This window comes from Artibeus jamaicensis, unplaced genomic scaffold (assembly GCF_021234435.1).
Source record: "Artibeus jamaicensis isolate MK-2021 breed Jamaican fruit bat unplaced genomic scaffold, CSHL_Jam_final contig_558, whole genome shotgun sequence".
Classification (NCBI taxonomy): domain Eukaryota; kingdom Metazoa; phylum Chordata; class Mammalia; order Chiroptera; family Phyllostomidae; genus Artibeus; species Artibeus jamaicensis.
The window spans coordinates 1,854,496-1,870,415 of record NW_026521886.1 but is presented as its reverse complement, the minus strand read 5'-3'; the positions used below and the strand labels follow the sequence as shown (position 1 = coordinate 1,870,415).

The 15,920-nt window shown below is 38.5% G+C and overlaps 1 protein-coding gene across 19 annotated transcripts in view; it reads left to right on the top strand.

The window, feature by feature from the left end:
* The first annotated feature begins 2,317 nt into the window (after positions 1-2,317).
* ABI3BP (ABI family member 3 binding protein) overlaps positions 2,318-15,920 on the top strand; it is a 243,178-nt gene continuing 229,575 nt past the window's right edge. For all 19 annotated transcript variants that reach the window (XM_053670249.1, XM_053670259.1, XM_053670260.1 and 16 more), the window contains exon 1: positions 2,318-2,502. In XM_053670249.1, coding sequence (XP_053526224.1) covers positions 2,424-2,502 — 79 coding nt within the window. In that variant the 5' untranslated portion in view covers positions 2,318-2,423. The remainder of the gene's footprint in view (positions 2,503-15,920) is intronic.

Genomic DNA, 15,920 nt, shown 5'->3' with positions numbered 1-15,920 from the left:
ACCAGGGCTCAGGGCTGGCATTTGTGGCATTCTGCTGTGACAACTGAGAGGCCTCCCAGGGCGTCTCCAGTGTACCCACAGTGAGAGGGAAACTCTTCCCTGAAGATGGCCTTCGGGGCTCTAATGATTACATGACCACAGCTCTGAAGTTTTCTTCCATGTAGCACAGCACTTGGAGTTCCTCTGGGGTATTTGTCCACCTCCCTTTGGGCGGGGACTCCAACAGGACAGGAAGCGTTTTGTTCCCTGAGAAGGTGAAACGTCTCCTCCGACACCGTCTGTTTCTTTCCAATGTGCCCGCCCTGGTCTAAGGAGAGCTCCAAGCTTCTCAATGTCTTCACTGTCCCGAGGTAATAAACCATCTTCTTCTGGCAAAATAACTGGAGATTAGCCTTTATTTAATTAGCTCCCAGACAGTTTCGAACTGCAAATAGTGATTGCTAATGTCGCCTGCACGCCCAGCAGAGACTGATCCTGTAATTCCATTACCTCCCCCTCGGACCAGCCCCTCACACTGTTTTGAAGCACCAGCCCTCTTTTCGCTATTTCTACTGGGTTATCCTCCCCCCCAAAAACCTGTCATTTCTCCTAACACAGTGGCTTCAGTGGTTCAACTTACTGGTGATGGCATATGGGAGCAGGCCCACAGTGCCAGCTGGATGAATGTCCGAACTCGGGTTTGAGAGAGCTGCCTAGTCAAGTAAAAAAATTAGAGATGAAAAAGACCCATTAAATAACCCAATCCCCTCAGCGGCCGGTGCCAGAGCATTCCTACGGTGAAAGCTTACCCTGGGCCAGCTCCGAATGACTTTAACAATATGCCTTCTCACGCTTTATTTGGAAGACGGGGCTGTCTTTTCAATTTCTCTTTTTTCTTTGGTAAGTTTTTTGACCAGAAGTTCATTTGACCAGGGTTATTTCATTTCCCTCAGCCACAGCAACCCTGTTTTCAGAGTCGATATAAATGTACAGACAACAGTTCAAGTGCTTTACTAGCCAGCCATTCCAGCAATGCCTGTGTTTCGGGTCATGTGACGGGGGGGGGGACAGCGGGCACACACGAACGTTGGAGGTGGAAGCACCTGCATTAGAACCACAGTTCTGTTTAATTGGGGGATTTATTATTGTTGTTTTCGGTGACTATTATTTATTAAATTCTTCCCATGGGCCTGGAACTATGGTTACTACTACCCACAAATTCTGCTAGCAAATTTATAAAATTGGTACTCTTATCTCTACTTTAGAACTTAAAGTTTAGTGATTAAGAGTGCAAGCTCTGGGTTAAATTGCCCGATTGAGGTGCTGGCTCTGTTGCTTACTAGCACTGTGACCTTGTGCCTGTCTCTTAACCTCTCCATGCCCAGTGATTTTTACCTATAGAGTAGAGGTGATGACAGTGACAGATTTGTAGGTTAACAGGCAGCCTTGTAGGTTATTTTGAGGAACAAATGTTTTAATACACGTGAACTGGTCAGATCACTGTCTGGCATGCAGCAAGCAGTTCACTGTAAGCAATGAACTATAGGTGAAGAAATTTGTTCAAAGGCGCACAGCATACACATTTAAACTCTGGTCAATTCTATTCCAAATCCCAACCAAATGATCCATGATCCGTTAGAGTGCCCTGGCTTTGTCAGAACAGTTAACCTGTCTAAGCTTCCGTTTTTCTCACCAGTGAAGTGGGGATAACACGGTATCTCCTACACAGGCACTGCACAGCATAATGTAGGCAAAAATACTATTACAGAACGTGGCCCAGAGCTGCGGATAGTCGGTGACAGTGAATTTACTGCGTCTCTACATCTATTGGATAGAGTATCTGTATTATACAACTCTCTGTGTGTATATGTATATATGTAAAATGAATAGCTATATAGCCAACTATTTACTCTTAAATGTTTCTCATAATAGTGGAACTGTAGAATGATTCAAAGAATATTTTTATGAGTTTACTCCCATTTAAAAGAAGAATTTGATTAGTGTACTAGATAATTAAAAACAGTTTTCTTCCTAATAAGGTTTTATTTTATATTTTCAGCATTCCAATGGTTTTAAGTAGGTCTTTTCTGGATTTTTTTTTTTTAGAATAGCTCAAACAATGTTTCAAAATTGCCTAAATACATTTTCTTTCACACATATAGATTGACCATAAGTTTGATTTTTGTATCACAGAGAAAGACACAGACAGTTCTAATCTAGCAGGAAATATTATGATATGTTTTCGCTGTTGTGCCTTTTTTTTTTTTTGGTATGTGTGTGAGAAAGGGTGTGATGTCATTCTGTCTCCACCCCCTGTGAGTAAGCCCACGGCAGAGCTCAGTGCAGCCGCCCGCCTGTCACTGGGAGACAGTCCACTTAAATGCAGCTCCAGAGCTGCGGGACACCCACCAGCATCAGTCCCCGTGTGAGGTGGCAAATGCAACATGCTCTCCAGCTTGGGGTGTCTACTTCTCTGTGGAAGTATTGCGCTAGCCCTGGGAAATGCACAGAAATTGCCAAAAGGCAAGTAGCTCTGATCTTTTGTGTTTTAAAAATAATTTTTGAGATGCTTGTTTTGAAATGTTGATGTTAAATGGGATCTGCTTTACCAGATGGGGGTAACAGAGTTATATGGTGGAGAGTTGAAGTTCAAATGTGTGAAGGTGTGACTTAAATCTTACTTTTCTTTTCCCTGCCGTGATGTACTTTTTATTTGGATCTCTTTATTGCAAAAATGAAAATCAACTATTAGGTTCAGCAGATGTTTCACAGAAGTTTCAATGATATATTTTCAAGCTATAGTATTTGTATATTGAATCAAATCGTGTAGATGGGTATTGGAGTCTGTTAAAAAGAGTTGCTTGGTGTTTTTATCCCCCCTTCCCAGAGACTAAACCAGTACTATCTTAAGGCTTTAAAGAAGCTAATTCTTGACTCTTTGGTGTAAAGCCTGCCCCTCCTGTTAACTCAGGCGATGTAGGATTCTAGGAATGGTGTGTAGGGTCATGTGCTACTTCACAGAGACACTTTGCTCCAGCGGAGTTTGACCAGGGTTTGATCTGCTGGGCAGGACACTCCCCCCTTTCCTGGCTAAAGTGATCTCATTTTAGTATTGGTATTTTGTTTACAAATGTCATCAGAAGAAAATTAAAAATTTGAAACTTACACCCTAAAAGCAATCTTTTAAGCCCATCAGCACCCAAACAAGAGCTTTTCTCTCTTCTGTCTTTGAATATAAATGTTACATGTGCTTTTTTGTTTCTTGGCAAAGGCACTTTTCTAAGCCAACTCCAGGTCTGAGAAGGCTTTTTACGGCTGCAGACTGCTGTAGTCAGCAGGATTAGGAAAAACAGGCTGAAACTTACCGGACAGTGATCATGGAAAATACTGGAGGTAATGCGGAGCAACAGGCTTGTCGAAAACCTGGGTGTGTGAACAGTCAGACAGAAAGATTGTGAGCGTCGTAATACCCCAAAGACGCTTCCTAGGTGCCCCCTGTGGATAGTTTACTCCCAGATCATCTGGTCCCAAGTGAAAATTGTCTCCTGAGTGTGTTTTACATGATCACGTAAAAAGAAACACAAAAGGGCAAAGTAAAGCTTCTCAACTCTGATTGGATAATTATGCAAAGGAAAATAAAAACAAGTACACACTATTAGATTTTTATTTTCTGTCAAGAATTTTGTTCTTTGATCATAGTAGAAGTGTTTCAATAAATCAATTATGAGCCACAAGCCTTCAGGATTAATTGTTCCTGGTGCTGAAATATTTAATAAGGACACACAATTTGAGAGGAACCTGGAAGTTTTCTCAGGCTCCATTTCTTACCTTGGTTTATTTTGCCTTGTACTCACTGGGCAGAGATGGTAGCTGCAATTTTCTTACTGCAGATTTCTGTAAATTCCAAGTGCTTTAATTATTACGTTGCAATCACTGGATACAAATCTCTTGACACAATTTTCCTTTCTTTGTTACGGTTTTTAAAAAAGTTGTCGAAACAGCCATGAAACCTTTGGTTAGTCTGTTACACTTTAATCCAAAGTATTTTTATTCAGCCTTCTTTTGCATTTTCTGAAAATATCCATCATTCTGGTAATATAGAATAAATGGAAGTTTCCTTGTCTGTAATGCTGTATTTTTTCTTTACTGCGAAAGCTACTGAGGAACTTTCTTTTAGCTCAAGTCGCCTTCCTCAAATTTATCTCAGGGGCATGTACTGCCCTCACTCACGGTGATTAGGCGATAACAACTGCTCTCTTCTGGTGACTGAGGAAGCGCTGATGCTTTACCTGCTTGTGGAGAGTCACAGTGAACCTGAGAATTTTATAGCTTCTGAGAATTTTTAGTTAAGAAACCTGTCCATTTTTTAAAACCTATTGTTTCCCAAACTCATTTGCCTAAGACTGCTTTTCTGGTGGAATAGCTATGGTATCTTTTAAAAATATATTTAAGAATAATGTTCTTTATTATGTAAATGAAAACAGGGTGTGATTCATATTCTTTTTAAAAATTTATTTTAATTGCTGTTCAAGTACAGTTTTCTGTCTTATACTCCCATCCCAGCCCACCCCCTCCAAGCCTCCCCGCCCCCCCCATTTTCACCCCCGTTAGTTTTTGCCCATGTGTCCTCTATACTTGTTCCTGTAAACCCTTCCCCTTTCCCCCTGAAATTCCTTCCCCTCTCCCCTCTGGTCCCTGTCAGCCTTTTCTTTATTTCAGTGTCTTTAGTTATATTTTGCTTGTTTGATTGTTTTGTTGTTTAGGTTCCTGTTAAAGGTGAGATCATGTGGTATTTGTCTTTCACCACCTGGCATATTTTGCTTAGCATAATGCTTTCCAGTTCCATCCATGTTGTTGCAAAGGGTAGGAGCTCCTTCTTTCTTTCTGCTGCATAGAATTCCATTGTGTAAATATACCATAGTTTTTTTTTTAATCCATCCATTTACTGATGGGCATCTAGGTTGCTTCCAGCACTTGGCTATTGTAAATTGTGCTGCTATGAACATTGGGGTGCATAGGTTCTTTTGGATTGGTATTTCAGGGTTCTTAGGATATAATCCTATCAGTGGAATTGCTGGGTCAAAAGGCAGATCGATTTTTCATTTTCTGAGAAAATTCCATACTGTTTTCCACAGTGGTTGTACCAGTCTGCAATCCCACCAACAGTGAACTAGGATCCCCTTTTCTCCACAACCTCTCCAGCACTTGTTATTTGTTGCTTCGTTTATGATGGCCATTCTGATGGGTGTGAGGTGGTATCTCATTGTAGTTCTAATTTGCATCTCTCTGACAGCGATATTGAACATCTTTTCATGTGTCTCTGGATCCTCTATATGTCCTCCTTGGAGAAGTGTCTGTTCAAGTCCTTTGCCCATTTCTTAATTGGGTCGCTTGTTTTCTTAGAGTGGAGTCATGTAAGTTCTTTATATATTTTGGAGATTAAACCCTTGTCTGAGGTATCATTGGCAAATATGTTTTTCCATATAGTTGGTTCTCTTTTTCTTTCAATACTGTTTTCTTAGCTCTACAAAAGCTTTTAATTTTGATGAAATCCTTTGTTTATTCTTTCCTTTATGTCCCTTGCTCTAGGGGACATATCAATAAAAATGTTGCTGTGTGAAATATCTGAGATTTTCCTGCCAATGTTCTCCTCTAGAAGTTTAATGCTGTCACGGCTTATATTTAAGTCTTTTATACACCTTAAATTTATTTTGGTGTACGGTGTAAGTTGGTGCTCGAGTTTCATTTTTTTTGCATGTAGCTGTCCAGTCCTCCCAACACCATTTGTTGAAAGAGGCTATTTCTACTCCATTTTATGTTGCTGCCCACTTTGTCGAATATTAATTGACCATAGAGACTTGGGTTTATTTCTGGGCTCTCTGTTCTGTTCCATTGGTCTATGTGCCTGTTTTTGTGCCAGTACCAGGCTGTTTTGATTACAGTGGCCTTGTAATACAGTTTGATACCAGGTATTGTGATCCCTACTACTTTGCTCTTCTTTCTCAAAATTGCAGAAGGTATTTGGGGTCATTTATGGTTCCATATAAATTTTGAAGTGTTTGTTCTATGTCGGTGAAATATGTCATTGGTACTTTAATAGGTATTGCATTGAATCTGTAAATTGCTTTGGGTAGTATGGACATTTTGATGATGTTAATTCTTCCAATCCATGAACACAGTATATTTTTTCATTTGTTTGTGTCTTCCTTGATTTCTTTCTTCAGTGTTGTGTAGTTTTCTGCATACAGGTCTTTTACCTCTTTGGTTAGGTTTATTCCTAGGTTTTTGTTTTTTTTTTGCTTTATCAAATGGGGCTTTTTTTCTTGATTTCTGCTTCTGCTGTTTCATTGTTGGTATGCAAAAATGCCTTTGATTTCTGGATATTGACTTTGTTTTCTGCTGTTTTGCCAAATTCATTTATTAGGTTGAACAGTTTTTTGGTGGAGTCTATAGGGTTTTTTATGTACACTACCATGTCATCTGCAAACAATGACAGTTTTGTTTCCTCCTTTCCTATTTGGATGCCTTTTATTTCCTTTTCTTGTATTATAGCTTGCCAGGGGCATTCTTTCAACAGAACACCTTTGGGGAAATGCTGAAGTAAACAAGAAAAAAGGTGATAATGCTTTCTCTTCTTCCTTTCTCCTTTAGAATCAGTTAAATATCATTTGTGATTTAACAAAAGGATAGAATTTTGGAGCTGGAAGGGACACTAATGATCACCTAGTGTGGTGGTTCCCAGACCTTTGGGTCTATGAATTAGTAAAAATACACATGTATTTTTAATATCAGGGTCCTCTTATGGAGGGCACACTTGAATTTTGCCATCCAAGGATGTCAAAGGGGAAACGTTCCCATCGTTCATAAAAACAAGCCACTTTAACAGATTTATAAAATAAATAAATTTATGCAAATATATCCACTGTTCTAATTTTTCTCATTTCACTGCAGACTTAACAAACTTCATCACAGGCCAACATTTGTAGTGATTTACCCAGTGTAACCATGTATTTTACAAATAAAGGCACCCGATGGTGGGAATGGTTAGTAATTTTCCACACTGATGGCAGAACCAAAACCAGATCCTGGGTTTCTGACTTGAAATTGTGTTCTATTTGAGATATATTATACAATATACAGATATATAATATATAGACTTTTAATCTATTTGGTTATCAGAAAAAGAAATACTTTATAATAAAAAAATCACTTGTTCTATGTCTTATGCCTGTTTGCATATCTAGCTACATACTTACAGAAAATAAATGAGAAGAGTCTTGCTGCTTTTTAAAAGCTTAGAGACTATTATTAACAGACTTCTCTCCACTTTCCAATGACTACGTTCTTTGGTAAATCATTTACCTTTTCTGAGACTCAGTTTTCTCATCTGTAAAATGGGAATACTGTTAACAATCTCATAGTATTTTAGGATTAATGAGATAAGAGATGCAAAGCTTTTAGTAAAGAATCTGGTGCATGACAAGTATTCATTCAATAAATATTTATTGGGTAACTAAAAAGTGGGTTGATATTGAAAAATATGCATACAAATAATACATGCTCTTGTGTCCAAACTGTCAGATAATCTCTTGGAAGATAGAAAATGTGGTAATGAGTTCTTGGCAGAAAGCTAGAATAAGGGAATAAGCATTGCTCTACAATGAGAGAAGGCCTGACCACTGTCAACACAGTGTTTGATTGTCTAGTTCAAACACTCTTCTTCTCTATGGAAATCTGCACCTTTGCCTTAAGATCACCTTTTCCCTGGGGATTGGTAAGGCCTCATGGAGACTCCCAGAGAGATTGTATTGGAGTTGTTTTTCAGGAGAGGAATAAGCTATGACATACAGGCCCTAAAGAAGAATTACCAATTGTTTCACACCTTTGCAAGTCCCTGTGCTTCCACTACTTCTCAGAATCTATATTCTTGGCACCATAGAGCTTTTCCCCCCCCTGGAGCACAGGCTAAAATAAAAATCACAGAGAACACTATATAGTGACGGGAGCCAAAGAAAACTTATGCGACATGGGGGGCTTGACACACCTCTTTGCAGAAAACCCCGTGCAATTAGCCAGAAGGCAAAGGCTACTATTTCTAGCCAACTCTATCAGTTCTCCTGAGGCACGCGGGAGGAAAGCCACAGAGGCACATCCAAGATACAAGTGTAATCAGATGGGCTGAGGACAAGAGGCTCTTGGGAGTGACTCTTGGCATGTGGCAGAAGAAAGAGGCATCTGGCTCTTTGCCTCAGGTTCTTACCTGACAAGGTAGAAATCTCTGACTCTCGAAGGACAAAACACACAGGGGCAGATGATAATAATAACTTTCATAGCTATTAATAACAGTTATTATTATCATAGATAACATTCTTTGAGCTCAAGTTGGTTGTGGTAATTTAGGGCTAGATATTTTTAATGTGGAAAATCTAACTAAATTCTTAAAGGTTTCCTATGAAGCAGCTATTTTGTTATTTTCATTTTATAGAGCATAAAATTGTGTGCCTCATAGTGCTGAAGTGATTTGCCCAAAGTCAGAAAGCCAGCAAGTGGCAAAAGAACATACATTTAATTTCTGTGTAGTATCACTTCCCTGCTCCATGTAAATATATGTTAACTTATTCAAGTAACAAATTATAGTCTGTGTACATGCAGAGCAACTGAGCCTGGGAACACAGAGCTTGGCACCTCTCTGCAGGTAGCTGATCAGTTAATGGAAGACACAGGGATGTATGGGTATAGCAAGTGAGGTCATCATCGGATTCGGGAGAAGTGTAAACAACTTTGAGAATAAGCAGAAGAACCCAATCTGGACAGAAGGATCAAGAATTATAAGACAATGTGACACCCAAGGAAAGGCCTAGAAGACAAATCCAAGTTGGGGCAAAGGATGGTGGCTAAGAGGTGAGCAGCCTTCCCAACATGGATGAGTGTAGGGCCAGACCCAGGCAGCACCCAGGGGCCAGAGCTCAGTAGGTGTTAAAGTACTCAGAGGGGAAGCCAGGATGCAGTTGTCCACATGGGCTGCAACTTTGTCTTCCTTGTCTTGATCTACCTTAACTCCCCAAGATGATTACAAAGAGGTAGTAGAAGCCTGTCTTTGGAGAGAAGGGCCTCTACCTCTTGCTTTGTAAACTTTTCCAGCCACTCAGCTGTGGTATGGCTCTCACTGTCCATGAAGCCCTCCCAACCTCATTTTGACAAACTAAGAATGTGTCACTCAAGGGCTCAGTCCCTTTCCTTAAAGGGTAACTGGTACTCTTGAGGGGCCAGAGAGGATTGTTTTTCATCTTAAGGCAGAGAGATTGTGGGTGAGGAGGAAAATGATGAGGAGTGTAAGCCTAGGAGGAAGGGTTCTGCTATTACTGAAGTAGTAATATGTATTTATGCATTGGTGGGATTGCATTGAAGAGTACACTGAAAAAAATTGTTCTACTTCTAAAAAAAAGAAAAAGAAAAAACAAGCAAAATAATAAGTTTGAAAGCAAAGACAATTACTTTAGTATCTTTTATAGCTCTAAAGTATTTTGGCAGTTTTATTGATTTGTTTGTCTATTCAAGCACTATTTATTGAGCATCTACTAGGTAACACTGAGATCCACCCCAGCAATAAAAAACCTTGTATTAGGAATGTAAAAATTGATCAAGTACAATTTGTTTTGGTACTAAAACAATCATGTTTAGAACCTCAGGTTTGAAAACAAGGCCTCCCTAGCCATGTAACGCACATGGTTAGAATGTTGTCCAATATACCGAGGTTGCGGGTTCAATCTCTGGTCAGGGCACATAAGAGAAACAAGCAACCAAAGAACGCATAAATAAGTGGAACAACAAATTGATGTTTTCCTCTTTGTCTCTCTCTCCTGCAGCCTCTGTTTTCTGTTTACAATCAATAAAAATAATTAAAAATAAGGTTTCCCTGTGTCAATCTTACATTTACTAGTGTACTGTTTTAATGAAAAGACAGTTTAAATGGTTTCGTAGGTTAATGTCAGTTGACAGAAGATGTGTCAAAGACAAAAACATAAGATGTCTGATGAAGGAGGGACATTCAGGGGATGTGACCAACCATTCTGTCTGGGTCACCATCCTCAAGAATATTTCCCTTTTTCCTGTCCCCTGCATGTCATTTCTAAAAGTAGATATAAAAGAAAGAATATGGAAAGTAAATATATAAACTTAATAAAAGTGATCTAAGAACAACTATAAAATTTAAAAAGTATACAAGCATCTAATGTGAGATTACTAGACTAGTAAAGTATAAAATGTAAAAATAAATAGTGTTAACTACAGAAGGAACATGCTAAAAATATAAAAACAATGCTTGAAATACATATATCCTATTAAAATAATGTTTAAAGAATATGATAAGCCCTGACCAGTATGGCTCAGTGTGTTGGGTGTTGTCCCGCAAAGCGAAAGGTCACTGGTTTGGTTCCCAGCCAGGGCACATGCCTGGGCTGTGTGGGCCAGGTCCCTGGTTGTGGGCGTGTGAGAGGCAACCAATCAATGTTTCTCTGGCACATTGATGTTTCTCTCCCTCCCTTTCTCCTTACTTTCCTCTCTCTCTAAAAATAAAAAAATACAATAATTAACCATATTGTTATGTATCGGGTATGGTGTTTAATGCTAAGTGTTTATATAAATGATCTCATTTTATTCTTATGCCTATGAAGTATACATTATTATGCCCATTTTGCAGATGAAGAACTAAGCCTAAGGAGTAAGTTAGTTATCTATTGCTGCATTAAAAATTGCCACGAATTTTGCAGCTTAAAACAACACATTTATTATTTCACAGTTTCTAAGTATTAAAAGTCAGCCTGGTTTAGCTGGGTCCTCTCCTTCAAGGTCTCCCATAAGGCTGTGGCAAAGGTGTTGGCCAGAACTGGGGTCTCATCTGAAGGCTCAACTGTGAAAGAACCTACTTCCCAGTCTTATGGTTGTTGGTAGCATTCAGTTCCTTGACAGTTGTTGGTTTTGGGGTCTCATTTCTGCACCAGCCATTGACCAGAGATCACCTAAATTCTTTGCCACATGTGTCTCTCTATTATGGCCACTTGCTTTACCAAAGTGTACAAACCCTGATGAGTCTGCAGACAAGGTGAAAATTATAATCTTTAATAGTTTAATCATAAAGTGACAGGACAAGTCCTTTGCCATATTCTATGAGGCAAAAATGCAGAATTTATTTATAAAATGTTGTGTATCTATCCTTACATGTTTAAACTTTAGTCACCTTCCAAATATTCTCCATTTGATGCATTACACCTATCAAGAGGTTTTTTCCACTGTTCAAAATACTTTTTGAACTCATCAGTTTTCATGCCTTTTGGTATTTTTGCTGTTTTTTTGTTTCACCTCATTTACATCAACAAAACATTTCTTTTTGAGGACTTTTTTCATTGGAGAAGTAAAAAAAAAAGGTGCTCAGAGCAAGATTGATTGAATGGGGGGTGCACATGACCCCCTAGAATCATGCCATTTTTGGTCAAAACCTGCCACACTCAGCATAGTGTGAGCAGGTGTGCTAGTAAATCACCCATCATGAAATGGGCAAATGCATTGTCTTCCAAAAAAATTCACTGAAGTCGAACACAGCCTCTCACAAACACAGCAGCTGGTATACTGTTACAGATGGGCTCCTAGAAAATCCAGCAGGGGAAACCTGTACTACAAGGGGCCCATGATTCAGAAAATAATCCCAATTTTTTAGGTCCCCACTCATATTTGTTATAAGCAGCTCACAGGTCCTATCACGCAAGGAAGTGAATGCAGGAGGAGGCAATTACTAGGGCTTATCTTAGAGTCCACCCACGATAAAAATGGTCAATAGCTGCTTGAAGTCACATGACTACAAAGTGATATAATAGAACTATGGATACAGAAAATCTAATTCCAGAGAATATATTCATTGGAACATTAATACCCCATTCACTTCCCACAGAATGGAGCCTTTAGTGACAGATGCTCAGCAGGCAAACTGCCAATCTGCCTCCCTCCATGGTTGGAGTCTATTCTAGGAAATCCCTGAAAGTTGAGATAAATATCTTAAGAGCGCAAAGACTCAAGGTAAAAGGCACCCTCTGTGGACCTTGTTTTCTGGATGCAAGAATCCAGTCAAAGAATTGAGAGCCCAGAAATAAATCCACATGTATGTAGGAAAATTTCAACAAAGGGGCCAGAAACAATGCAATGGTACTGGGAAAATTGAAAGGCTACCTGCAAAAGAATGAAGCTAGACAACTTTTTGTCCCCATATACAAAAATTAACTCAAAATGAATAAAAACTCTAAATATTAGACTTGAAACAATAAATTACATAGAAGAAAACATAGGTTCTAAACTTATACACCTTGGTCTTAGAGAAGATTTTATGAATTTGACCCCGTAGACAAGGGAAGTAAAAGCAAAAAGCAAAAATGAATGGGGCTATGTCAAACTAAAATGCCTCTGAACAGGAAAAGAAATTGCCAACAAAACTAAAAGGCAACTGCTCAAATGGGAGATGATATTTGCAAACAACAGGTCTAACAAGGAGTTAATATTTAAAATATATCAAGAACTCATACAATTCAACACCAAATAAACAATCTATTTAAAAATTGGGCGGAGGACCTGAACAGATACTTCTCCTCAGAAGGCATACAAATGGCCAACAGTTACATGAAAAGGTGTTCAACTTCACTAGCTATGAGGGAAATGCAAATCAAAACTACAGTGAGATACCACCTCACACACGTTCCAAATGGCTATTATCAACAAGACAGGTAATAACAAGCGTTGAAGAGGTTGTGGAGAAATAGGAACTCTCACTCACTGCTGCTGGGAACATAAACTGGTAAGTAACTGTAGAAAACAGTAAGGAGGCTCCTCAAAAAATTAAGAATAGAATTATTATATAACCCAGCAACTCATCTTCTGGGTATCTACCTGAAAAATTTGAAAACTTTAATTTATTCTCAAAGATATGCGCACCCCTACATTCACTGCAACATTATTCAAGGTGGCCAAGACGTGGAAACAACCAAACTGCCCTTTGATAGATTATATAAAGATGTGACACATATAATAAGCAATAGAATACTACTCAGCCATAAGAAAAGATGAAATACGGCTGTTTGCAATAGCATAGATAGATCTTGAGAATATCATGCTAAGTGAAATAAGTCAGGTAGAAAAAATTAACAGCCATATGATTTCACTCATACGTGGGACATAAACTGAAAGCAACAAATGAACAAGAAAAACAAACAAAAACTTACAGACACAGATAGCAGTATGGTGTTTACCAGAGGGAGTGTAGTAAGGGGTAAGGGGGGGTCAAATATATGGTGACAGCAGAATATTTGACTTTGGGTGGTGGGCACACAATGCGATATACAGATCATGCATCACAGAAATGTACACTGAAACCTATATAATTGTATTAACCAATGTCACCCCAATACACTTCATAAAAAAAGAATCCAGTCAGTGCCCAGATTTCTGTGCTGATTTTGTCTGTGGTACATCAAGTGTGGAGAGATAGCTCATGTGGAGACATATGCAAAATAAGTTCCCTCCAAATAGAAACTCTGTCTTTTATTGTAAGAATCAGATACCACCATCTCTCGAATAAAAACAAAGTGAAAATTTTATTTAACAAAAGTTGCAAATATGAAGCAATTAACGCCTATGAAGTTGGTGGTATAGTTCCCATAAAAATGTGTTCTGAAACATGTGTGAGTGGCTTTTCCAGCAGGTGGAGTTGCTGTAAGGTCAAATTAAAGTTATGTTTGGAGGAGGAAAGTATACCTCCATCAGTGGGAGTGATGGAAACAACTGGATAAGTTAAAGGAGCTTCTTTCAGATCTTTTTTTGGTGTTAATGAAACAATTCTTCCAGAGACTCTAATAATCAAAACACAAAATTTAGGTTATACACAGAATATATTCTTAATGTGACATCCAGAAGCTTGCAGAATGAATACTAGAATACCCTGTGGGGGTTTTCCTGTAGCCCACAGTCTCCCGTGTTGAGGTGTTCCCAAAGGTCTAGGAGGTGCGTAGTAAGAAGGGTCGTAAACTTCAAGTTCTCAGGCTACATTGTGAAAGTTCTGCAGACAGTGAGGCTGAATTAGAGCTTAATCCACTGCTGTACTGTTAGTTTGGCTTCCCTACCAAGAACCTTCCACAGTGAGATTTTTAGAGTGTGCGGTAGGTTTTTCTGATCTAACAAAACCCTGACTGTATTCCCCATGATTCTGATAGAAACGTGAGAGCCCTGAAGCTAGTCTGAGGCTTCTAGGTCCTCCTGGTACAGCCAGCACACACTGTAAAGTCAACTAAAGTTCCTCCCTGTGAAAAGAAAGTAGGTGTGTCACCTTTATAGAAGGTTCATTATCCAGTCATGAGCTATATATTTAAAGCCCATACATAAGAAAACCAGACTCAATCCAATCACTCCAAGCATCTTCTGATCAGATTAGACATTAATGTTACAGAAAATTGAGGTCCAGTTCAAGCCTCACCTGTAATTCAGTAATTCAATGTTTTCTTTAAAAACAAGTTTAGCTCTGAGTGCAAATACTGTAATATCCATCCCAAGAGTTGTAACCCTCACTGCACATTAGCATAACTGAAACCTTCAACACTATCAGTACTGTTCTGTTACCCTACTGAGTTGTGATTTCACTGGTCTGAGGAGGGAGAGTTTTTAAAAGTCCTCAGGTGATTCCACTGTGGCCCAAGTTGGGACCGCTGATCAACTGTTTTTGGAAATTTGCATGCATAAGTGATCGATAAATCTTTCTGGATGAGTTCAGGGTAAAATTTGAAATTTGCAAGTAAATTATTTTTTTACGTACGTTTTAATATTAATTTAAAACAAATTTCTATTTTTTGCTGCTTTGTTCCAGGATTTTAAAGCATTATTTTTAAATTTTTTTGAGATTTTCTTCTCAAACTATTTAAAACATAGAAATATTTATCATTGAGATTAACATTTGGTTTTGGTTTTATAAGTGCTAATCTCTACTTTTATAAAATCTCAGAAGCCAGATCTGAGAAGCTATAAGTAGATTGTGTTTTTCAGGACTGAACTTACTTACATCTGTTCATTTTGTTATTCAATTAACATTTTAAAAGTATTATTTTATTAGCATTACAAAGATAAGCGAGATATTGCCTAACTTCAAAGAGTTGAAATTAGCTGTATTAAAACTATGTGGCCACACAGAAGTCATTTTCTTTTAGATAAAACTTGGTGTCTTTATTCTTCAACCAAAATTTGCAGGAGTTATTTCATATTTCATATGATATATATAAATGAAATATATAAATAAAAATCATATCATATATCATATGATATATAAAATGAAAAAATGAAATCAAGCAATATGTTAAAAACAACGAAGCATCCCATAATCTCAGATAATGCAAAATACAGGAGATAAGGAAATGTTTAGTCAATTTCCCTATTCAGAGGTCAAGATTACTTGAGATGCCTTTGGAAATGGTTCCTTTAGCTGAGCATATTACTACAATATAAACATACATCCCAGTTCATCTTCTTTCTGTTTTATGTTAAGGGAAATTTGTGAGAACATAACATGGTTTATAATCTGAAACTTACTCCACTGTTTCTCCAATACAGTGGAAGGTCTTTCTGCTCTCAGTGGAAAACGAACCCTGCTAGGACAGAGCTTGGGGGTGCTTTGCTTTCCACAAATTGCTAAAGTGGTGTTCCTGGTTTCCTTTCCCCTTAAAAGCCTCCTTTGATTTTTCCATTCTGTTAGCTAATATGAAAACTTTCTGGTTTTCCAAGGGCCCTGCTGAGAGTCCAGTGTGTGTGTGTGTGTGTGTGTGTGTGGGTGGGTGGGTGGGTGTGCAAAACCTAACAGGCTTTCCTTCTCTGAGAGCAGCGGAAATCTGTCGTTGAAGGAGAGGTTTGGGGCGGCTGCC